Source organism: Mirounga leonina, unplaced genomic scaffold (genome assembly GCF_011800145.1).
Source record: "Mirounga leonina isolate KUSES-001 unplaced genomic scaffold, KU_Mleo_1.0 Mir_165, whole genome shotgun sequence".
NCBI classification, from domain to species: Eukaryota; Metazoa; Chordata; class Mammalia; order Carnivora; family Phocidae; genus Mirounga; species Mirounga leonina.
Window position 1 is genome coordinate 41,554,524 of NW_023270415.1, and position 24,072 is coordinate 41,578,595.

The 24,072-nt window shown below is 43.7% G+C and overlaps 2 protein-coding genes and 1 pseudogene across 5 annotated transcripts in view; 2 read left to right on the plus strand and 1 right to left on the minus strand.

Annotated features, from left to right (window-relative positions):
* Positions 1 to 3,179: 3,179 nt before the first annotated feature.
* Positions 3,180 to 3,765, plus strand: LOC118015406 (ATP synthase subunit ATP5MPL, mitochondrial-like). The gene is made up of 3 exons (XM_035012265.1): positions 3,180 to 3,224; positions 3,435 to 3,504; positions 3,716 to 3,765. The coding sequence occupies exons 1-3, from the start codon at positions 3,180 to 3,182 to the stop codon at positions 3,763 to 3,765; spliced, it is 165 nt and encodes a 54-aa protein (XP_034868156.1).
* Positions 3,766 to 6,421: 2,656 nt separating this feature from the next.
* On the minus strand, positions 6,422 to 6,650 carry LOC118014751 (annotated as a pseudogene).
* A 4,380-nt stretch (positions 6,651 to 11,030) lies between these two features.
* ESRP1 (epithelial splicing regulatory protein 1) overlaps positions 11,031 to 24,072 on the plus strand; it is a 54,803-nt gene continuing 41,761 nt past the window's right edge. For 3 of the 4 annotated variants that reach the window (XM_035011093.1, XM_035011096.1, XM_035011094.1), the window contains exons 1-4: positions 11,031 to 12,199; positions 12,701 to 12,829; positions 14,083 to 14,196; positions 17,274 to 17,388. In XM_035011093.1, the coding sequence (XP_034866984.1) occupies positions 12,068 to 12,199; positions 12,701 to 12,829; positions 14,083 to 14,196; positions 17,274 to 17,388 (490 nt within the window). In that variant the 5' untranslated portion in view covers positions 11,031 to 12,067. The remainder of the gene's footprint in view (positions 12,200 to 12,700; positions 12,830 to 14,082; positions 14,197 to 17,273; positions 17,389 to 24,072) is intronic. The other variant, XM_035011095.1, reaches the window with a different exon arrangement.

Sequence of the window (24,072 nt, forward strand, 5' to 3'; positions counted from 1 at the left end):
GCTGGAGATTCTCTCCCTCTGACCCTCCCCCCTGCTCTTTCTCTCTCTCTCTCTCTCAAAGTAATTAATTAATTATTTATTTTAAAAAAGAAAAAAAGAAAAGCATTCCTGGGGTGCCTGGCTCGCTCAGTTGGAAGAGCATGCGGCTCTTGATCTTGGGGTTGTTAAGTTCGAGCCCCACGTTGGGGGTAGAGATTACTTAAAAATAAAATCTTTATTATTTTTTTTTTTTTAAGATTTTATTTATTTATTTGAGAGAGAGAATGAGATAGAGAGAGCATGAGACGGGGGAGGGTCAGAGGGAGAAGCAGACTCCCTGCTGAGCAGGGAGCCCGATGCAGGACTCGATCCCGGGGCTCCAGGATCATGACCTGAGCCGAAGGCAGTCGCTTAACCAACTGAGCCACCCAGGCGCCCCAAAAATAAAATCTTTAAAAAGAAAAAGGAAAAGAAAAACGTTCCTGCGTAGACCATCTGCTGTATCATCCTTCTTATGTTTGCTCTGGGCCAAAGCCATGCTCTTAAGGGGTCCACACCATACCAGTCAGCTGAGCTGTTTGAGCTTTGCCTCTGTCATCACATTTCAAGCTCCTTTTTTGTGTTTTTTTTTAAGATTTTATTTATTCATTTGCCAGAGAGAGAGCTCAGGAGAGAGAGAGGGTACAAGCAGGGAGAGCGGCAGGCTGAGGGAGAAGCAGGCTCCCCGCTGAGCAAGGAGCCCGACACGGGACTCGATCCCAGAACCCTGGGATCATGATCGAGCTGAAGGCAGACACTTAACCGACTGAGCCACCCAGGCGTCCCCCATTTCAAACTCCTTAACAGCAGAGATCATGTCCTGTATATCTGTATCTTCTGCAGAGAGATTTACCAATATCAAAAGCATGCGTCCATTGAAATTTCTTTGGACAGTTTGAAGAACGGCTCATCCAAATTCCACCCCCCACCTGCTGCCTCCATAACAAAACTCTTCTAAATTCTCAATGTGTCAGGCAGTAGCTGTGGAGTCAGACTCCAGGACAGCAAGAAGAAATGGGTCGGCATCAGAGGCGGACACTCAAGTCCTCTTTCTGTCCTGAACGTTGCAGTGAGGATCTCTCAACCAGGATGTCTTTCCCCTACTGAAACCTTAACAAGAGAGGTCATTTTCACCAAAACCAGCTACCCAGACATCTGTGAGGCCCATCCAGAAAGCCTATCATACTCTCCGAGGAAGCACACTTTCTGGGTAGTCATGGATGCGACAGGGAAAGAGCCCTGGGCCAGGAGCCAGGAGACTTGAGCTCTGAGAACAGCCCTGCTACTCATTAGCCAGGGTACCTTAGCTGGGCAAGTCACTTATGTCTTTGGCCTCTTGTGAAAAGAAGGAGCTGGAATAAAATGTACAAAAGTCTCTGCCAAATATGAAAGTCATAAGCTTTGATGACAGATTTAATGCTTATTTTGACTACCATGTTATTTATAACCGTTGTAGAATGTTATATCCTTCATGGGTCTCAAGTATACTTCATAATTCATGGTTATCTTGTAAGCAAGCTGCAGTATAAAATGCAGGTTACTTGATAAAATTTAAGGTGTGCTATTACTAAAACTTTTTTTTAAAAAAGATTTTATTTATTTGACAGAGAGAGACAGCAAGAGAGGGAACAGTAGCAGAGGGAGTGGGAGAGGGAGAAGCAGGCTTCCCACTGAGCAGGGAGCCCAACACGGGGCTCGATCCCAGGACCCTGGGATTATGACCTGAGCCAAAGGCAGACGCTTAACAACTGAGCCACCCAGGCGCCCCTACTAAAACTATTAAATCAGCTTGCTGTAGCTTTGCTTTTGTGGCTTATTTTTGGCCACATGTATACATTGCAACTCAGCTTTCACTGGGAGATAGGTTTTACTTTGTGACAGTCTGCCCTATTTTAGCTTATTAATAAGATTTCTAGAGTATAGATGTGGTTCATGTTAAGTACAGTGCAGTGCCCAAATGCAGTCTCTGGAGTCAGACTCCCTAGGTATAAAGCCCAGCTCTGCCAGGGCCTCCCATGCTATTTTCTCCAAGTTATTCTTAGCCTCTGGTTTCATCAGTTGTAAAGTGGGGGTTAAAAAACAGTACTTTTAGGGGCACCTGGGTGGCTCAGTTGGTTAAGCATCTGCCTTAGGCTTGGGTCATGATCCCAGGGTCCTGGGATCAATCCCCACATCAGGCTCCTTGCTCAGCAGGGAGTGTTTCTCCCTTTCCCTCTGCCCCTCCTGCTTGTGCCCGCTCTCTCTCTCTCTCTCTGACAAATAAATAAATTTAAAAAGTCTTAAAAACACCCACAATACTTTTGCCTTATTTGGTTGTTATGAGAATCACATGAGATAATATATATAGTGTCGATTTAATAAATAAAAGCTATTTTACTGTAGTTATTTATGTTTATAAAGAAAGATCTCCCTTCTGCTCTCTTTCCCATCAACCTGATGGACCACCCCTTACAGGAAGTGCTAATGGTTTTTTGTGGTTGCCTTTCAGAATGATTATCTGATTCAAAATATTGTTTGCAGAAATGGATGCCGATTCAAATAGAGTCTAAAGCAGGGATACAGATTTGAACAGGAAAGGTATGTGCTATTACTGGGAGCAATTCTACTATTTTGGAAATGTTATTCTTCCTCTAAGGTCAGCATAATTGATGGATACCCTTACCAAACCTCTTTCCCAAGTTCTAAGCATGAGCTACTACTACTGGTTGTTAAAGTTCATATAGGGGTGACTGACTGGCTCCGTTGGAAGATCATGTGATTCTTGATCTTGGGGTCATAAGTTTGAGTCCCACGTTGGGTATAGAGATTACTGCAAGAAATAAACTTAAAAAAAAAATAAAGTGCACATAAAGAGAAGAGTTTAATAAAAGCAGTGGCCATAAAGTGGCCATTAATTGAGAGTCTAGAATTTTAAGAAAGCTTTTGCCTACTTGAAATAAATAATACAGGGCAGGATTTTAAGTACATAGTCTACAGTGGTAATCACTGAGGGCTCTGGGAAGCATCATAGATGGATTTGAGATTTCAGCTAAAGAATATATAATTTATTCCATCCTTCCAATTCAATTTGAAAAAAGGAACAAGATTGAAGTAGGCTTGGACCTTTCTAAGTCATTGGCTGTGCGAGTTGGGGCAGCCTTAGCTGGTGGTGCTGCACTGAGATGCTTCAAAGCCTTATTAAAAATGTTTGGATCCCGGGCGCCTGGGTGGCTCAGTTGGTTAAGCGACTGCCTTCGGCTCAGGTCATGATCTTGGAGTCCCGGGATCGAGTCCCACATCGGGCTCCCCGCTCAGCAGGGGGTCTGCTTCTCCCTCTGCCCTCTTCCCTCTCGTGCTCTCTGTCTCTCATTCTCTCTCTCTCAAATAAATAAATAAAATCTAAAAAAAAAAAAAGTTTGGATCCCCACCAAGTTTAGCAGGAGATTTGGGTAGGAATGGGGTTGATGGGCTTCATGGTTTATAAAATCAGGAGTGCTGATAAAAAAGGTAAAGCTTTGGGGCGCCTGGGTGGCTCAGTCATTAAGCGTCTGTCTTCGGCTCAGGTCATGATCCCAGGGTCCTGGGATCGAGCCCCACATTGGGTCCCTGCTCATTGGGAAGCCTGCTTCTCCCTCTCCCACTCCCCCCGCTTGTGTTCCCTATCTCGCTGTGTCTCTGTCAAATAAATAAATAAAATCTTTAAAAAAAAAAAAAAAAGGTAAAGCTTTGAAAGCTTCGAGTCCTGCACCTGCGCATGGTTATCTTTAACCAGCTTTATTTGGAGTACACATCAGATGGAATGTCAGTCTGGCTGTAAATTTCAGCAAGCTCTGTTGGATGGGAACATGGAGCATCGCTGTAGCCTTGTAGAAGTGTTGTTTCCTTTGTGGCATGAATACATGTACCTGTGAGATGCACTGTCACAGAAGAAAAAAGACTGAGGTAGACAATATTAGTAAATGCATGTTAGTGGAAAATGAGGAGGTTACAAGAACAGAAAATAGCTGAAAGTGGGTAGGTGCCTCTGGGAAGCAGGAGTCAGAATTCAGGGGAGAGACAGGTAACTGCAGTTTTTTATTATAAACCATGTAGCATGATTAGACTTATAAGATGACACGCTTGGGGGCGCCTGGGTGGCTCAGTCGTTAAGTGTCTGCCTTCGGCTCGGGTCATGGTCCCAGGGTCCTGGGATCGAGCCCCGCATCGGGCTCCCTGCTCAGCGGGAAGCCTGCTTCTCCCTCTCCCACTCCCCCTGAGCAGACTCATCTGCTTGTGTTCCTGCTCTCACTGTGTCTCTCTGTCAAATAAATAAATAAAATCTTTAAAAAAAAAAAGATGACACGCTTGTACTACTTTTATTTTTTAATTTTCATTTTTTAAAGATTTATTTATTTGAGAGAGCATGCACAGAGCATGAGCGAGGAGAGCAGCAGAGGGAGAGAATCTCAGGCAGACTCCCCGCTGAGAGCAGAGCCCAGTCCCATGACCCATGAGATCATGACCTAAGCTGAAATCCTGAGTCAGTGGCCCAACCGATGGAGCGACCCATGCACCCCAATATATATTAATTTTAAAAACACAAGTGAGTCTTAAAAAAATAAAAGGGGTGCCTGGATGGCTCAGTCGTTAAAAACACAAGTGAGTCTTAGGAAAATCAATTTGTTGATAATTTTTGGAAGGGATCAAGGCAGAGGCTTCAAAATTCTGACATAGTAATTTTTTCCAATGGGAGACTGAATGAGACAAAAAAGGACAATGTGGAGGGGTGCCTGGTTGGCTCAGCTGGTGGATGTGTGACTCTTGAATCTCAGGGTTTTAAGTTCAAGCCCCATGTTGGGTGTAGAGATTACCAAAAAATAAAATCTTTAAACACCCACTCCTGTCAACCCACCTTGACTTAAAAGATAAGGTTTGCTGCCGTGCTTCCCTAACTGGATTTTGGGAGAGGCAGGGATGTACCCCTGGGCAAAGGGCATGAGGCCAGGAATAAGGAGGGAGGAATTCTCTGAGTGGAATCATTTCCCTGTATGCCCAGTGAAGTACATCTGTGGTTCCCAAGGAGAAGGCGCATTTTGTACAGGTTCATGGAGCATTTCCCTATATGTAATTTTTCTGTGTATCTCCCTATGACATGACAGTCAGTAAAGTCTTGTTTAAATGTTTCAGCCTGGGGCGCCTGGGTGGCTCAGTCGTTAAGCATCTGCCTTCGGCTCAGGTCATGATCCCAGGGTCCTGGGATCCAGCCCCCGCATCGGGCTCCCTGCGCCCGGCGGGAAGCCTTCTTCTCCATCTTTCACTCCCCCTGCCTGTGTTCCCTCTCTTGCTGTGTCTCTCCCTGTCAAATAAATAAATAAAATCTTAAAAAAAAAAAATGTTTCAGCCTGCCTTGATGGTGTCTTTAGTCTAAGCTAACAAAGGTCAGAGGATTAAGGCCTTTGTGGTTGTCTGAAGAGACCCCCCTCCCCACCTGGAGATTGCTCTTGAATAGTAAACTTACTAGTTCTCAGGTTTGTTTTCTTTAAGGAAGATACTTCTTTATACATTTCTTCTCCCCTGAAAACCTATGACATATACATTGTCATCATCCCCATTTTTACAGGTGAAAAACTGAATCCTTGTGAAGCTAAGGGACACATTCAAGGCCATGAGGGAGAAAATGGCAGGGCCAATTAATAAACCCATACTTTTTCCATACAGACCATCCATAATAATTGCTATAATAAAGGTTCAGACCAGTAATTTGTTTAAATATGTGATGCACAGAGTAATCCACAGAAAATTATAATGTATTTAGTTATCCTGACCATCACTTCCCCTTACCTTCAGAGAGGTTGATTTGTCTAGGGAGTATAAAATGTGATCTCTTTGACAACTGCATCTAAAACAACTAAGAAATATCAGTGGCTTGTGGTAGCCTCAGAACACAGGCTTTTACATTGATTTGCCTTTTTTTTTTTTTTTAAGATTTTATTTATTTATTTGACAGAGAGAGACATAACGAGAGAGGGAACACAAGCATGGGGAGTGGGAGAGGGAGAAGCAGGCTTCCCACCAAGCAGGGAGCCCGATGCAGGGCTCGATCCCAGGACCCTGGGATCATGACCTGAGCCGAAGGCAGACGCTTAACGACTGAGCCACCCAGGCGCCCCTACATTGATTTGCTTTTTAAAAAACTGAGATATAATTCACATTCACCCTTTTCAGGTATACAATTCAGTGGTTTTTAGTATATTCACCACCAACCATCACTACTCTACTTCAAGAACATTCGATTCACTTTTCTTTATTATTACAGAAGTTGATTTAACGAAAAAGTTCAATATAAAAATGTACATGACCCGATTTTTATTTTGTAGGAAAACAGATGCTACGGAGGGGGGACATGCGGCAGCAGTTGATTTCTTCCGGTGAATACACCCCTCGTTTATACTTGTTCCAAGGCTTCTAATACGATGATATCATTTCTTTGTATTACCACCATTCCAATATTCTTGTTTCCCATGAGTTGCCATCTCCACACATTAATCTATCACAAGATTTATAAAGGGATTGAACCCCCACAATATTCCCTGGACATGTCTGCCACCATTTAATCTCAATGACAATTTCTTGTCCATAAATTTTTTCAACTCAGGAGGGTGAGCTTTGCTCATGGTGTCTATTCAGAGAGTTCAAAGATCCATACTTTGATTTACTTTTGAAGGCTCTTTTAAAAAAAAAAAATTTTTTTTTTTTAAGATTTTATTTATTATTTGTCAAAGAGAGAGAGAGCACAAGCGGGGGTTGGGGGGGACAGCAGGCAGAGGGAGAAGCAGGCTCCCTGCTGAGCAGGGAGCTTGACATGGGGCTTGATCCCAGGACCTTGGGATCATGACCTGAGCCAAAGGCAGACGCTTAGTCAACCGAGCCACCCAGGTGTCCCCTGAAGACTGTTTCCTTACAGGTACAAGAGAATAGCTAGGTATGTGCAATTGAGAACTCCAAGAAAGATCTAGAGATCTCAAACAGAACTGGAGCCAGCAAATGTATTGCTATCACTAGCAATGGGAGAAATGGGAGGGGGAGATGAACCCTGAGAGACGATGGGACTCTGAGAAACAAACTGAGGGTACTAGACGGGCGAGGGGTGGGGGGATGGGTTAGCCCAGTGATGGGTATTAAAGAGGGCACGTATTGAATGGAGCACTGGGTGTTATACACAAACAATGAATCATGGAACACTACATCAAAAACTAATGATGTAATGTATGGTAATTAACATAACATAATAAGATAAAATTTAAAAAAATAAAGGCACATACTGTGACAAAAAAATGGGGAACTGCATTACAAGTTATAAGAAAATGACATAGAGCAGTGCCTGGGTGCTCGGTTGGTTAGGCGTCTGAATCTTGGTTTCAGCTGAGGTCATGATCTCATCGTTGTGAGATCAAGCCCCACTTTGGGCTCCACACTTGGCACAGAGTCTGCTTCAGATTCTCTTTCCCTCTCCCTCTGCTTCTCTCCCCACTTGTGCACGATCTCTCTCTAAAACAAATAAACAAACAAATATCTTAAAAAAAAAAAGAATGACATAGAGATACCACTGTGTCAGTGGTCACTGACCATGGTAGAGACATTTGAATTTTGTCCAGTTCAAGAGCTGCTCTCTAAAAGTGATAAAAAGGGTCCAAGGAGTGTAGTGAAGATAATTAAAAGTAGAAAAGATTCACAACGAAAGCTTCAAAAGCTTGTAGTAATTTAGTCTAGGAAAGTTATTTAAGAACAACCTTAAAGGATTTAAGAGGATTGTTATACAAAAAAATGTGATGACCTTTATTTCCTTCTTCTTTCACCAAGGAAAAGACAAAGAAAATGGATTCATTCTATAGGAAGAAGGATTAGGTTAGCATAGAAAGTCATCATCAGACAGAGCCTTGTTAAACACCAAATGGTGGTGGTAGCAAAAACGTCCTCTAAAATTTTTTTAAAAAGCTTTTAAAAGTTGCAAAGAATAGAATAAAAAATTCGTTCACTCAGATTCACCAATGTTAATATTTTGCCACATTTGATTCATCATTTTCTCTCTCCTATATATATACATCTGGAATCGTTTGAGAGTAAAATTATATACATTATTCCCTTTATCCCTAAATAGTGGGTATTTCCTTTTTTGTTTTTAAGATTTTATTTATTTATTTGACAGAGAGAGACACAGCGAGAGAGGGAACACAAGCAGGGGGAGAGCGAGGGAGAAGCAGGCTTCCTGCCAAGCAGGGAGACCGATGTCAGGCTCCATCCCAGGACCCTGGGATCATGACCTGCGCTGAAGGCAGACGCTTAACAACTGAGCCACCCAGGCGCCCCAATAGTGGGTATTTCCTAACACAAAGGATATTCTCCTGCCAAACCACAGTAAGATAAAAATCAGGAAATTAACACTGATACAATGCTATTATTTAATCTACAGACCCTACTCAAAATTTTCCTATTATCTCAATTATATCCATTATTATTATTATTAACATTTTATTTATTTGAGAGAGACAGAGCACGAGGGACGTGAGGGACGTGAGGGACAGAGGGAGAAGCAGACTCCCCACTGAGCAGGGAGTCCGATTATAGGCTCCATCCCCGCGCTCTGCGATCATAACCTGAGCCAAAGGCAGAGGTTTAACCTACTGAGCCACCCAGGCGCCCCTCAATAATGTCCATTAAAGTGGGGGGGGGGGGAGAAGGTTCCGGGTCCATGATCCATGCTGCATTTAGTGGTCATGTCTCATAAAGTCCTTTCATATAGAACAGTTCTTCAGTCTTTGTCCTTCATAACTTTAATAATTATTTTCATGAATACAGGCAAGATGTTGTGTAGCCTGTCTCACAATTGGGTCTCTGCTGCTAAACACACACACACACACACACACACACACACACACCAAAAACAGATTCTCATTTGTTTTGGGAGTTTTAAGTGTGGTCTTGAGTGAAGACCACCGGTAGAGTGATCCACCCTTCAAGGTCCCTCCCAGCCACCTCCTACTGATTATTCTTAGCATATTAGAATTATTCTAGATGGTGGGATAGACATTTTTGTATTCAGAACTGCAGTGTTGGCATAGATTTCTTTTTTCTCGGCATTCCTGCATTTTACAAGAGTTTAACTTATTTAACAAAAGTAGGTTTGTCCGTCCAAGAATGAGCACATACTCTTTTTAAACACTTGAGACTTAAATTAGCTGTAGACTCCCATTTTCAGAATTTCTCCTTCTCAGTGATGAACTATGCCCTCGCTAGGAAACAAGAGCTGCAAAAATGGGTGGGTGTTACTCATTAAAATCTTTCAACAAATATTTGTTGAGTGCCTAGTGTACATCCGGCTCTGTTCCAACCCTCGGAATACATTAGAGGAAAAACAAAACAAAATCCCTGTCCTTGTAACCTGGTTGTACAAATTCGAATTTAAATCCAAAACAGGAGAACCCAGGGATCGGACTTCCTTAAACAGGAAGAAGACAAGTCTCTGAAAAGGAGCAGCTCTGAGATTCGATTCTAATATGGATAGCGCCGCGGAATCCCTGACAAAGGCGCCGATAATAAAGTTCTCGGTTTATCCAAACGCGCTACACAAATGATTAATCCGAATACCAGAGGCCCCAGACGACCCGCGGGGCAGGACTTCCTGAGCGGTCGTAACCACTTTCTCGGCCACTGTCGGCCGCCCGGCGTTGACCCTCCTCGAGGTGGTCGCACGCACTCGGGCCCGTCCGGCTGGGCCAGCGCGCACCGAGTCCCGCGTCCCCGCCAGACAGGGCCAAGCCCCCGGGAACCGCGCACCGCGAACGCCCGCGGGGCGGCGGCTCAGGGGAACCGGCTCCTCCGGGCGGCCTCGCCCACTGCAATGCAATCTGGGTGGTTTTTCCAGGTCCCTCCCTGCCTCGCTCCGCACCCAGTCCCTGCCCCCGCGGCGCCCGCGGGCCGGGGGCTCTGCACCGGGACCGGGGGTGGGGGGCGAGGCGGCCGCCGCACGCCGGCGGAAGACTGCGGGGGCCCAGTTTCCACCCCGCATCCTGAAGTCCAGGCGCGGAAAGCACGCGTCGCTGGAACTCGAGCTGCGGACGAGGACGGTACCGAGCACCCTCGTGGTACCTTGCAGCGCTGCGTGGCCCCGGCGGAGCCCAGCCTCCGCCCGCTCTCCCCGGACGCGAGCTGCTACTTGGGCCACCGGCGGCAGCGCCTCCGCCCGCACGGACCTGCCAGGAAGCGCGGCGGCTCGGCCCTGGGCTCCTCAAACTCCACCCCCCCCCCCCCCCCCCCCCCCCCCCCCCCCCCCCGCCACTGGAATCCTCAGCCGCCCCCCAACTTTGTCCGCGCTTCCTCCCGGTGGAGGACGCGCGATCTTCAGCCTCCCCAGACACGCATCCTGACAGGTTCTCAGATTTGTACCCGGAGTGGGTTACTGCGGGGCGTGTATGCTTGCCCGATTTCACACCATGAATATAATACCTGGGGCCCAACTAGTAGTGCTTCAGACGGATTTCGGTTTACAAGAGTAGATTAAGTTTGAAATAAAAAACTCGAGGAAACGTCACCTCTGGCGCTTTTCTCTCACGTGTCAAAAGGCCCCGACCTGGAGGCCGGGTGGTAATGGTGGGCGCCTAAGCCTCTGTGCAGAGCTAGCCTAGCTAGAGGAGGGAGATTGCTCGCAAGGTTGGCCAAATCGACACCTAAGTACAAAGGCAAAGGTATGAGTAGGGGGCGGGGGTTCAGAGCGGGGAACTGAGGAAAAAACTTGCTTTGGCCTGATTTAGGAAAACATTAGTGTATGTTTTCTTTAGAGCCCAGGGCAAACCAAAGAAAGTGGGCCCAGCCATGGAGAAGGTTCTAGTCTCCAACTAGCAGCCAGGACCGAACAAGACCTAGCAATTAAGGGAGTAGTTAAGAGACAAGGAAGTAGGGTCCATTGTGCCTAAATTTCCTCGAGGGGGCCTGCGGCTGCGTAGCGCGCTGCATCTGCGTCTTTGGGCGAAGCTTGGTGGCTGAGTGTGCTCCCCGGGCGTCTGGCTGTCTCCAGAAGGTGGGCAGCGTCCCGGGTTCAGAGCAGCTTGTGCCTGGGCTCCGCTCGGAGCGGGGGAGGGCCCACGGGGTTTCGCCTACAGTCTGCACTTAAAGGTGTGTTGGGCTCGGGAGGGGTTTTTCCGGTGTTTGGCAGCTGCCCCCGCCACCTCCCGGCTACCGTTGGCCGGCACCTCCCTCCGCGGGTCGCCCTCTTCGGGCGCCGCGCCCTGAGTAGCTCCGCACCCAGGGCTTCACCTCCGGCCTCCTTTCGCTTCCCGGCGCCAGGCCTTTTCTCTTGACCCTTTAAAAGAACCTCCGGCGTCGCTCCCCACAGTCGGCATTTTTCCATGCCCCCCATCCCTCTCCGTTACCTTCAAAGAAGGGGTGACCTCCCCCCACAAGTGACTCCGGCACTCCCCTCCGCGCCTTTCACCCCTCACCCCTTTCCCGTCTGGCCTGGGCTACCCTTTAGGTGGCAACCGCCTCTTCCCCGCCCCTCACGTCTCCCCCTCCTTCTTTCTCGCCCTCTCCTCTCCATTCATCCAGCCATTGTCTCCCGCCCCCTCCTTCCCTTTCCCCAGGCGGCCTCCTCCCCCACCGCTGCCACGTCGTGGTTTGAAGGAGCCAATGGGCCGGCGCCGCCAGGTGTCTCTTACCTGCACCACGTGGGGGAGGGGGAAGGGGCGGGCAGGTAGAGCCACATCCCAAAACAGAAAAGCTTTCAGCCATTGCGCGCTCCACCCGGGGTGCAGCCCTGCTCCGAGCTTTTTGCATAGACGCACGGGCAATTGAATACAAAAAGGGCAGGCCTCCTGCGCCTTCCTTCCCACCCCCCTTCCTGCCCAGGGTGTGGAGCACCGGCCAGGTGTGGGCTTGGGTGGTTGGTTACCGCCTTTTGCACCAGCGGCTGAGAGGAGGGGGGGTGGGCGCTCTTTCTTTTTCTCTTAGAAGAGGTTTCAGCACAGGTTTTCTCGTTCTCACTTCCACCCCACTTCACCGCCTCCCAACCCCCCTCTCCCCCTCCCCACCTATCGTCATGACGGCGTCTCCGGATTACTTGGTGGTGCTTTTTGGGATCACTGCTGGGGCCACGGGGGCCAAGCTGGGCTCGGATGAGAAGGAGCTGATCCTGCTGTTATGGAAAGTCGTGGATCTGGCCAACAAGAAGGTATTTCTCCAGGTTTCTGTCCAAATGATAGGAATGGGGCAAGAAGTTTGTTGTAGAAGTTTGGGGAGTCGGTAAACAAGTGTTCTTGTTTGGCCACTTATGAGGCTGGACCCGAGGCCTACAGAATCCGGAGTAAAACCGAACGCTTTGGAACCGTTTCACTAATCCGAAATCTGGCTCAGGTGGGGAGGCCGGGCGCAGCCGAGCCGGGTTCTCTGCCCGTCGGGGGACGCCCCGCGGAGCCGGGGTGGGATCCCTGGGGCCCGGGTTCCCACTTCCAGGGCCTTTCCGACCTGATCCGGGTGGGGGTGGGGCCGGAGGCAGGGCCGTGCCGACCTCGCTGCCACTGGAGCCGCTCGCGACAAGTGAGCTTTGATTCTGCGGCCAGACCCCACGAGAGGCGCCGGCCGCCCGGGCAGGGGAGCGAGGGAGGAGGGTGAATATGGAGGCTTCCAAATTGAGGAAGGGGAAAACTGACCCCAGCTTCTTTCCCCTCTGGAGGTGGGACAGTTGCATGAAGTACTAGTTAGACCGGATCAGTTGGAGCTGACGGAGGATTGTAAAGAAGAAACTAAGATCGACGCGGAAAGTCTGTCCTCCGCGCCGCAGCTGGACCAAGCCCTCCGACAGGTGACAGCCCTGGGCCGCGCCGCCCACCCTTATCCAAGCCGCGCAGGCGTCCCCCCTCCCCCAAGGCAGCCATACCAGGTCCCACGCCCTCGCCCGCGGGTCCACTCGCATCCCCCGGCAGGGTGGCGAGACGCCCGGCCGCGTGGGTGGAAGCCCGGCCTGGAGGCCCGGGTGGACTTTTTGGGAGGAGGTCGCTACTCCTCCAAGCCTCCCAGCCCCTAGGCTCATGGGCCAAAAGTCGCTAGTTTTCGAGATATTCCTGGGGCCTCGGAATCAGTCGGGCTTTACCAATTGAATGATGAGCGGAGTTTGAATCCTAGCGCCCCAATCCCCAGGTCCAGACCCCAGACGCGCCTGTTCTCTGCGGGGGTTTGGGTCTGTGGCTCAGCCCTAGGACAGAGGGCGCTGTGGCTGTGGGTAGAGGAGCGGGTGGTCCCCACGCGGCGTGCTAGAGGTGGCCCCGGTGTTGTGGGAACCTGAGGGTGCCTGCTCGGTTTCAGGCTTCTGGACTCCGACAGGTTCGGTTCTGGTTGCCTTATCACTTCTTCAGTGGCCTTAGTCCTAGCGCCGGGGAGGGTTTGCAGGCCGGAGCATGTAGGGCTGCTCGTTGGGTCACTGAGACTGGTGGAATCCCCTTAATGGAATTGAGGTGACACCGGCTGCTTCGTGGTTCTGTTGGGTACTGGATCAGGGATAGGGCGGGGCGCTACACACCTGTGCACAGGTGAGGCTCAGATCTCTCACGGCCCCTGCCTAGCACACAAGGTGTGAATTAATAGGGGTAAGTTATCATCTTGGGGTTCTGTTCCAGGAAACGTGTGGCCAGACCTTCCAGAGGTCCTTACACCCATTAACCACATTTGTTTATCACAAACTGGCATCTTTCTTAATCTTGGAACATCCAAACATAAAACAAAGTAACACCAGGGAATGATGTAATCTGAAGGCAACCTGCTGATGAAATGAGACCCGGCTTAAAAGTCTTGAATGTGGATTTATTGCAAAAATAGGAGGGAATGGAAGGAAGAATGTATATACTAAATTGACCTGTCTCTGAAATGTGGGTTGATTGGAAAGCTTTCCTATCTAAAGGAATCTAGGTAGTTTGTGGGAATGAAGCCTTTCTAACATTGCCCCAGCACTGGTGTCCCCTTATATGGCAGTGTGGTTTTCCTTGGTTATCAACATGTGGGGCCACTTTGCCTAGAGTTTGGAAATCCTGCATCAGTTGCATCCCTGTGTCTTGTTTTCAGTTTAACCAGTCAGTAAGCAATGAACTGAATATTGGGGTTGGAACCTCCTTCTGCCTCTGTACTGATGGGCAGCTGCATGTCAGGCAAATCCTGCATCCTGAGGCTTCCAAGAAGGTAAGTGCGCTGGCTTCTCAGAGAATGATTAGACCTTTGGGGGTCACTGGAAGCTGCTTTTTTTTTTTTTTTTATGGTTTATCCAAGTTTCTCCGTTTTTAAAAAAATGCATGTTGGGAGTTACTGTTTGATGGCAGAATTTCAGCTTCAGAAGATGACAAAGGAATGGTGGTGATGGTTTCGCAACAATGTGAATGTATTTAATGCACTGAACTGTACACTTACATGTTAAAATGGTAAATACTGGGTTATGTGTGTTTTACCACAAAAAATTCATGACCCTTCAATAGAGCTATTTGAGATGGCAGTAATTTTATAGATATTCTCTGGTGACTTAATGAAAGTTTCTCTTTTTGTTTATGTTAAGTTTTTGAGATGGTTGACATTCTCCCTTTTCCAGAGTATATGAGCTGAATTTTTGACTTTTAACAGCAAGTAGGCAAGAGAAAACATTTACTTTTAAATTTTAAGACATTGTAACATTCTCATCTCTGTGGAAAATGCTTTATCTTAGAAAGGAAGGAGCAAAGAAAAAGGTTGAATTAAACCTTTTTAATTGTAACTAATTTCATTTAAGAGCTTTGTACTGTGTAAAGACAGCCATATAACTAGGGAAACATTAATTATAGCATACTGCACTTTGACTTAAATGTTCAAAACTGATCAAATACTGTGTCAAAACAGTAGGTCCAGCCTCATCTTTTACCTTTGCTGGTCTTTCTGATATGGAAAAGAAAATAGTGAGAAAAATACAACCTGACTGTAGATAATGTGATTTCTCTCCCTGGGAAGAATACTGAGGGGCTGAGAGAAAATGGAGAGTGTAGAGGGCAGACCCAATGTAGCCAATCATTGCTAATATAGTTGATCTTATCAACTTAATTAGTTTGAGCTGTAACTTTTTATTGTGGTAGGCAAATACTGAACTTGAAAAGATGAAGAAAAATATTTTTAAGGACACTGGATGAGGCAAGTCTTCAAAGAAAGATTTAGACTGACATTTGATGTCGTTAGTGGCTAGTCAGTGCAGATTTTTCTTTTTACCTCACTAGGGAAGAAATGGAAAGATACAAGTTATATAATGACAGTTTCAAAAGTCTGAAAGAGAAATTCAAGTCCCTATATCTTAAGAGTTGAGAAAACCACTCCTTTTATAGCAACCTTAGTAATTATTCGATTAAAGGGGGGGTGTTTTTCATTAATTAGATGCTAGACCAATTGCTATACCCTCGATCCAGAAATAGATACATGAGGATATTTTTCTTCCCCTCAAACTCCTATGGAGAGGGATGAAACAATCCTTTCCCTGTTGGGCTGAAGGAAAACAGCTGTTTTTATTTTAGATGGACTGCTTTAAATGTGGGAAAACCTCCAGAGAATAATTGAGACATTTTCCTGAGTCATTTCTATTAGGATTTTGATAAAGAAACCTGAAACAATTAATTCAGTATCCTAAAACAAGAAACTGACTTAGTATCGTAAGGTAGTTCTATTCATTAAAAAAAAAGAGAAAATCATAAAACAAAATAATCTTGCCATTCAGAAAACCATATTAAAGTGTTTTTCTCTAATATGAACATATTTGAAAATATTCTTCCAGGTGTTTGTAGAAAAATCTATTTTTACAAGGAGCATTCATATTATACACTTTTTAGCCTACTTTATAATTTAGTATAACATCTTTTAAGAATTAAATGTTCAGTATTTTAAGTGGATATAGCTATTTAAACTAATCTTTTATTGTTGAACATGCAAGTTATTCTCATTATCAACCAACAGCTTTTAAATGAGCATTCTAGTAGGTAGTCTTGAAGATTCACCATTTTCTTAGTAACTGTTTTGAAAACGGACCATGGTACAATGATATCTGTTTTATTTTTTTAAAAGATTTTTTTTTTTTTTTTTTTTAGTAATCCCTACACCCAATATGGGGCTGGAACTCACAACCCTGAGATCAAGAGTCACATGCTTTAATGACTGAGCCAGCCAGGTGCCACGATATCTATTTTAAATATAGCAGGAGCAGGTCTACATCTAATAGAATCCAGTTAGGAAGTCTGGATAGAAAGACACACATTGCATAAATGTTATAGGTTGCAAACATTAAAAAGTCTTTATTTCCTTGACTTTCTAATGTGTAAATGGGTAGAAATTCCCAGTGAGTAAAGAGAAACTAATTTGAGATTGTAATAAAAATGTAAATTCAGTTTTAAAAAATTCATCTTTGCAAGTTATTCAATGTGGGTTCTTCCCCCCCACACACACACTAGGGGAAACAAAAACATAATAGTATAATATTTGCCCAGACAGTTGAACTAGCTTAATAACCACAAGAGTGGTGCTAGTAGCTAAGAACAGCAGGTAACTGTTTCTCCTTTGCTCTTGAGATTTTTGGTATCTTTTTCTTTCTTTCTCTCTCTCTTTCTTTCTTTCCTTCTTTCCTTCCTTCCTTCCATCCATCCATCCATCCATCCATCCAATTCGAGTTCTCAGGTATAGCCAGAATCTTGGTCAGGAAAACTAATGTGGGACTATAACTTGGCACAAAAATCATCCTTTTTAGGTAATCATGAATTTACTATCTTACTCTGAATTCAGTACAGAAAATATGTATTATACGAAACCAGTATTTAAAAATACTGTTTTGTAACTGAATCCTATGTCTAGGTAGACACTAAAAATAGGCCTCTTTATGAGAACTAAAAGAGCTAATATTGCTGCCTGAAATACAGATGGTCTGAAATGATTATGACTGAAAAGAGTGTAGTTTTATCAATCAGAAAATACATGACAGCCCAAATGTATTATAGCTTCAAAAGTGTTTTGAATGGAATGCATGATGGAACACAAATGTAATCTATTTAAGGTAATCTATTACCTTAAAATAAGGTATTTTTTCCATGACACTTGTGTATGGGATGTAATACTGTACTAGATAATAAAGTCACTCTTATATTTGATTAAAAAATTTAATTGTGGTAAAATATATTTCCGTTCAATTCTTAGGTTTCTAATTATTAGAGAAGCATTGAACTAAGTTCATCTAGTTAACAGTGTCTACTTTTGTCATTCCTCAGAATGTATTATTGCCTGAATGCTTCTATTCCTTTTTTGACCTCCGAAAAGAATTCAAGAAGTGTTGCCCTGGTTCACCTGATATTGATAAACTGGATGTTGCAGCAATGACAGACTGTATCCTTTAAGTGATTACCCAAGAATCATTTGAAAAGGTAGCTCCAGATAAAATGGCAACTCAAGAAAGTTTAAAATATTTTTTAAAAGATTTATTTAGGGCGCCTGGGTGGCTCAGATGGTTAAGCGTCTGCCTTCGGCTCAGGTCATGATCCCAGGGTCCTTGGATCGAGTCCCACATCGGGCCCCCGGCTCAGCGGGGAGCCTGCTTCTCCCTCTGACCCTCTCCCCTCTCATGCTGTTTCTCTCTCGCTCGCTCTCTAAAAAATAAATAAAATCTTTAAAAAAAAGAAAAAAAAAAGATTTATTTATTTGAGGGGTACCTGGGTGGCTCAGATGGTTAAGTGTCTGCCTTCAGCTCAGGTCATGATCCTCAGGGTCCTGGGATCGAGTTCCACATCTCTCCCTCTGCCTGCCACTCCCCCTGCTTGTACTCTCCCTCTCTCTCTCTCTCTCTCTCTCTCTCTCGCAAATAAATAAAATCTTTAAAAAAAAAAAATTTATTTGAGAGAGAGAGCATGCGAGCATGAGATTGGGGGGAGGGGCAGAGGGAGGGAATCTTCAAGCAGGCTTTCTACTGAGCAGGGAGCCTACACAAGGCTTGATCCCATGACCCATGAGATCATGAACTGAACCAAAACCAAGAGTTGGAGGCTCAACCAATTGAGCCACGCAGGCAGGCCTAAATTTTTTTAAAAAAATATTTATTTTAATAAAAAGACATTTATTTATTTTAGAGAGAGAGCGTGAGCTGGGGAAGGGGCAGAGAAAAAGGGCAAGAGAGGATCTCAAGCAGACTCCTCACTGAGTGCAGAGCCAGGTGTAGGGCTCAGTCTAACGACCCTGAGATCATGGCCTAAGCGGAGTTCAAGAGTCAGTCTATTAACTGACTGAGCCAGCCAGGCACCCCACCCCTAAAATATTTTTAACTTTGTTAGTGTATGAATGAAATTGCCCTGTCCAAAATAAATAAAATCTTAAAATTGCCCTGTCCAAAATTTGTCTATTATATTAGGAAGAACTAACAGTACAATTACAGGCATCTTTAAAAGTAGTTATATGATTTACTGAATTTGAATACTGATTTAGTTAGATGGATTTAGAGTTGGACTTTTGTGACTTGAGCACGTCTAAAATAGAATTCAAGTTCACATTATGGGAGTGTCTGGATTTTTTTGATTGATAAAGAATGTGAAGACTACCTTTGATACTGATTCTGTTCTTGATTATCTTGGTTTTAGGACTTTGACATCTTTTGAATGGATAAGAATTTTTTTTTAAGTAGTGGGTATTTCCTCTTTACAAACATTCCATTCTTTTTCTTTTTTTAAAGATTTTATTTATTTATTTGACAAAGAGTGTGTTTGAGAGAGAGCGCAAGCAGGAGGGAGGGATAGAGGAAAAAGCCAACTCCCTGCTGAGCAGGGACCCCGATGCGGGCAGCACTCAATCCCAGGACCCTGAGATCATGATCTGAGCCAAAGGCAGATGCTTAACTGACCGGGCCACCCAGGTACCCCTTTTAATGGTGATTATAGTAAGTCATCTTTTGAGATGATAAAATGAGGTTGGGACTTTACCCCCAAATTCTTTCATTACCAAGATCGTATATTCGATGCACTGTGTATTGTAAAAGTAAATTTTATCATCATAAGTCTTGTAGTCATGACTGACCCATCTTCCATCCAGTAAGTCTTTAAAGTGCTAGCTAATAAGTAGTCATGTGCTAACATCAGATGTGAAATTGAGTAATAGAAGAGTTGGGCAACTCACCTAAAGCCACTATGAGAACCAGCTTGAAGTCGGATTTAAGTTACTTTCAGGAACTTGTGGGTTATAGATGTTTATTCTTAAACTTTCTCATTCTTTTCAGGAGCTAAAGCCTGATTCTTGTTTTATTTCAAAACTTCTTTTCCTGATTGGAAAATGTTTGCACGTTTTTCCTAACCCCTTGTACCCACTGTATCTGCCTTCTTTCTGGAAGTAGTTAGCTGGAAATTTGCTTTAGCATCACCACTAGTGCTGGGGGGGGGGGGTGCAGTAAGCTCATTTTGAGGGAATTCTTATAAGAATTAAAAGGTTGGGACAGCAGAAAAATTCTCACTAATTGTTTTGTTGGTTTGAATGCAGTATTGGTCTGCTAGGGCTACCATAACAAATACTATTAGACTATGTGGCTTAAACAACAGAAATGTTATTTGCTTACAGACCTGGAGTCTGGGAAGTCTAGACAAAATAGAGAAACAAATCCAGAAAACAAATAGATGGAGGTAGTCTAATAAGTTATCTGATTTAGAAAAAGACAATATTAAGAACTGTTTATCTTTGACTATTCAGTATCCTCTTTTGGCAAAGACAATCTTCCCCTAGTGATTGTAGGTCACATGCTAGTAAAAATTTCCTAGCTACAAGCAAGAAGTTGTTATATTGGGGTTTTTCATTTTTCTCAATGTTTTGACAGTTCAGGGAAAACTTACTAGAAGTTAATCGATTTTTTTTTTCTACTTGGTTTCTTCTTGAGACCTTCATGTATATAAAATTTGGGCTTATTAGTAAACATTTTCAGTGTGGTAATCTGGACTTTTTACCTCCTCTGTGCTTCATTATCTACACACCAGTATATAGTACTTTTTAAAATAGAAAATTGAACTATCTGACATTTAAGTGAAGAGATAACAGTGCTTTGCCGATTATTTTTTGTCATTCACTTTAATCCTAGCTCTAAAATTATTTGTTGGTGGTTCTTTTTTCGAGCACCATGAAGATGAACATCAGAAATATTTGACTATAGTAAATAAATGAATTGTGAATAATGCTAACTTGGGCTCCATTTCAGACACATGACACTTGAAATATGAAGGAGCTCATGGCCATTTAGTAATGCATTCATTGGAAAAACTAGGGTATTTTCTATTTCTTAAATATCTTTATTCTACTTTCTTTAGGCTTACATTGGAAGAGTCTTAGATTTATAGTTTTACTCCCAATTAGAAAATAGAATTTTAATCTTAACTGTTCTTATTAATGTTCTATCTGCATATTTCTTTCCCATTTAATAGGTAAGAAATCTTAAGCTTTCCTGACAGTGGTTTTTTTACATTGCAGCTGTGACTAATTATTTTATGACTCCTATTCAAAAGAAACATTATTGCCTTGACTGGGCCACCAAAGTCCCCAGGTCAAAAACAATCATACCAAATTGACTATGCACGCGTCCTTATCTATGCAGAGGATTTCCACAATGTCTGGACTGAAGAGTTGTATTCTTTCAGAACCCTAACTATTTACCTTTCTCATATGGAAATGACACTGAATTTGGAAACCTAAAGATGGTCATTACACATCCTTGATGGTTTTGCAAAGTAGATGGGGAGTCAGTTGCTCCTGAGGGATTACCTGGCCAACCAGGTAAACCAGGGGAGGGAGAGGCTCTTGCCCACCCTCGGAAAGGAACAAGTAAAGTATACAGCTTCCCTTTTCTGGGAAAGTTACTTGTCTTCTCCAAGCCTCACTTTTATCTCAGGTATTCCCAAATGAAAGCTTTGTAAACTACCAGGAACTGTGTAAATGAAAAAGTAGGACTATTTTGATAAAATAAAGGGTTTAGGAATTTCTTGAATGCAGTGCTGGTCCTTATTTTAGCACTTATTTCCTTGTGTTGGTTCTGAGACCACTTCTGGTATTAGTGTTGGACCTCTCTGAGTTCTTCAAGTTGCAGTTTTGTCACCTGCCTTTTAAAGTATGCGGTCTCAGGAGAGAGGACCTCATTTAGCAGGTAAAATGTGGGTAGCATTTTGTAAGCTTTTTATTGAATGAGGTGAAGTGGTAAAGGTGTGAAAATAGGAATTGAGGCCTCTGATTTTTTGGGGGGGGGATTATCTTAGATAATTTGAGGATATTAATACTAGTTTTCTCCTGTGAAAAAGACATTTCAATTATGGGATTGATTGTATGATTTTTATCCATTTTAAAAAAAGAGCAACCGTATTTTTTCCCCAGTGGTGGATGGAATTACTTCCTCCTGGTTTCTTGACCTATGTTTTCTTAGCTTTGTTTTTCATGAACTAATTTATTCTCATTAATCAAGACCTCTTCCATTGTGTTTATTTTACTTTGCCAAGCCTTTAATAAGAACTTTTTAATAAAGTCTGGCCTTGTAAGGAGAGCAGGTAAAAGAAAGCTTGTGAGTTAAGTGCTTACCATGTATACCACTAGCAGCCTCCCCACAACCAGTGGAGTGTCACCCCCTTTTTACAGCTGGCGAAACTGAGACTTAGCGGTTTTAGCTAGAAGTGCCAGCCCTTGAGCCAGAGGCACTCTGATGTAAAAATCGTGCTCCTTAACTAGGAGGTAATATTCTAGAATTTATAAAGCTCATTTGAGGGTGGGGTTGGCTATTTAAATAGATGATGTCCCTTCTAGGTTTATGTTCTGTGTTTCCTGAGCACATACTGAACTGTTGAGCAAGAAAGAGGAGTTCATTTTGTAAAACTTCTATCCAGTTGCATCCATATGTGCTGTTTATTATTAGCAAATACCATTTCACTAGCACAGTTTTCCACTGTCAGGATGGAAAAAAAAAAAATCACTGAACCATTCTTGTCTGCCCATCCAAGGGTTAGTAGGGGTATATGTGTGTCTGTCTGTCTCACCTCTTCTTGATGGGGTGAGGGGTTTGTCTGTGTGCGTGGGCTAATACAGTGACATTGGCCTATTTTTCCCATATATTAAAGATGGAGATGGGCACCTGGGTGGCTCAGTCAGTCAAGCATCTGCCTCAGGCTCAGGTCATGATCCCAGGGTCCTGGGATCCAGCCCTGCCTCTGCAGGGAGCCTGCTTCTCCCACTGCCTCTCTCTGTCTCTCTGTCTCTGCCTCTCATGAATAAATAAAATCTTAAGGCTTTTCTCTCCCTCTTTTTTTTTTTTTAACAGCAGAATGCTTAAGAACACGAGCTTTGGAGTCAGATTTATTGGGGGTGAATTTAGTGTACCCCTCAGCTTCAGTTTCCCCATCTTAAAATGGGCATGCCTATTGTAAGGAATAATAAGATACTATATACAACCACTTAGTCAGTGCCTGGCCTGCCACACGCTTTACAATGTTGACTATGATCCTTTGAACCTCACCAGGTTGTTGGGGGATCTCAGATGAAGAAAAACAGCTTCCAAGGACTTAAAAAAGGACTTGCTTACTGATTTAAGGCCTTATTTAAACTATTTTACAGTTAGGGGCGCCTGGGTGGCTCAGTTGTTAAGCGTCTGCCTTCGGCTCAGGTCATGATCCCAGGGTCCTGGAATCGAGCCCTGCATCGGGCTCCCTGCTCGGCGGGAAGCCTGCTTCTCCCTCTCCCGCTCCCCTTGCTTGTGTTCCCTCTCTCGCTGTGTGTCTCTCTGTCAAATAAATAAAATCTTAAAAAAAAAAACAAAACAAAAAAAAAACTATTTTACACTTAAAAAAATTTTTTTTTACTTTGTGTGAGATTGGATATAGACCTTTTTAAAACATCAAGTATGTGTTAGTACAGCTAATCTTCAAGGTTAATTTTATTTCTCCATTTGTAAAATTGTGTGGTTAATACTGCACTTCCGTGCTTATTCTGATAAACTGAACTGGGCCTTTACAATGGCATAAACCTTCATTGCCCTGCTTAAAAAGGGGAGGGACATGCTGAATCCTCCTTGGTACCTTTCTGCGTATGAAAGGGATTTTAAGTATCTTCAAGTGTACAGTTAAGCTAGGTTAGTAGTTGACCTTGTTAGATGGAGGGGGGAAGAAATCTTTGGCATCACGTCGGCATGATATAAGCCAAATCCGTAAATACTCTGGTTTGTGGTCTATAATAAGTGACTAGAAATACTTTTTTTCTTGGCCAGCACTCAGAGTTATGTTAATTTTGTGTGGTTTATTTTAATTATAAAATAATTTACTTTTAAAATGTGAGTTTGGGAATTTCAGGATAATTTTTTGGTTTGTTTTAGAAGGACTTAGAAGACTTGTTTTCATAGTCTCCCTTTCCTAATTTGTTTATCCCACATAAGTGTCTTTTTCTAAAGTAAAAATGTTCACTCTTTTGTTTCTTTTCTATCTTATTTCTTTGAGGGTGTAATTGAGTTGTCAGTTCTGTGTTTTGTTACAATAATATCTCCTGAAGTAATATTTGTTAGGATGGGTCTTACAGTTTTCCCTCTGGGAAGGAGTAAGCCCTCTTGGAATAGAGTTAAAACTATGGTTTTAGATTTTTTTTTTCCCCAGCATTTTATTACTGGTATGAAAAGGTTTTTATTGCCTTGATTCCTAGTTATATTTTATAGTAGCATTCTTGATTTGCTTCTTTCAGAGCTCACTTTAAAATATAGAAGGTTATTTATAGGACCTTCTATTTTTTAAATTACGCAACTCATTTAAGGGTAATTTATCACTCCTTCACATAATTGTAGGAAATTCAGTTCTTCCACGGGTACTAATTCGACTTTTCTCTTTCCATATTCTGTTGGCTATTCCTTTGTTCATTAGCATAGGCATTTTATTGTAATATGTCTGGCCATTAAGCCATTGTGTTTTAAATAAAAGAGCAGAGTAGAAGGGGAGGAAACAGACTTGTCTTCTGAAGGGTCTATGGCAGGGGAAAAAACGGCTTGGTTAGAATTTTTAATTGGGATGCTGTTATAATGTAGCTTAAACT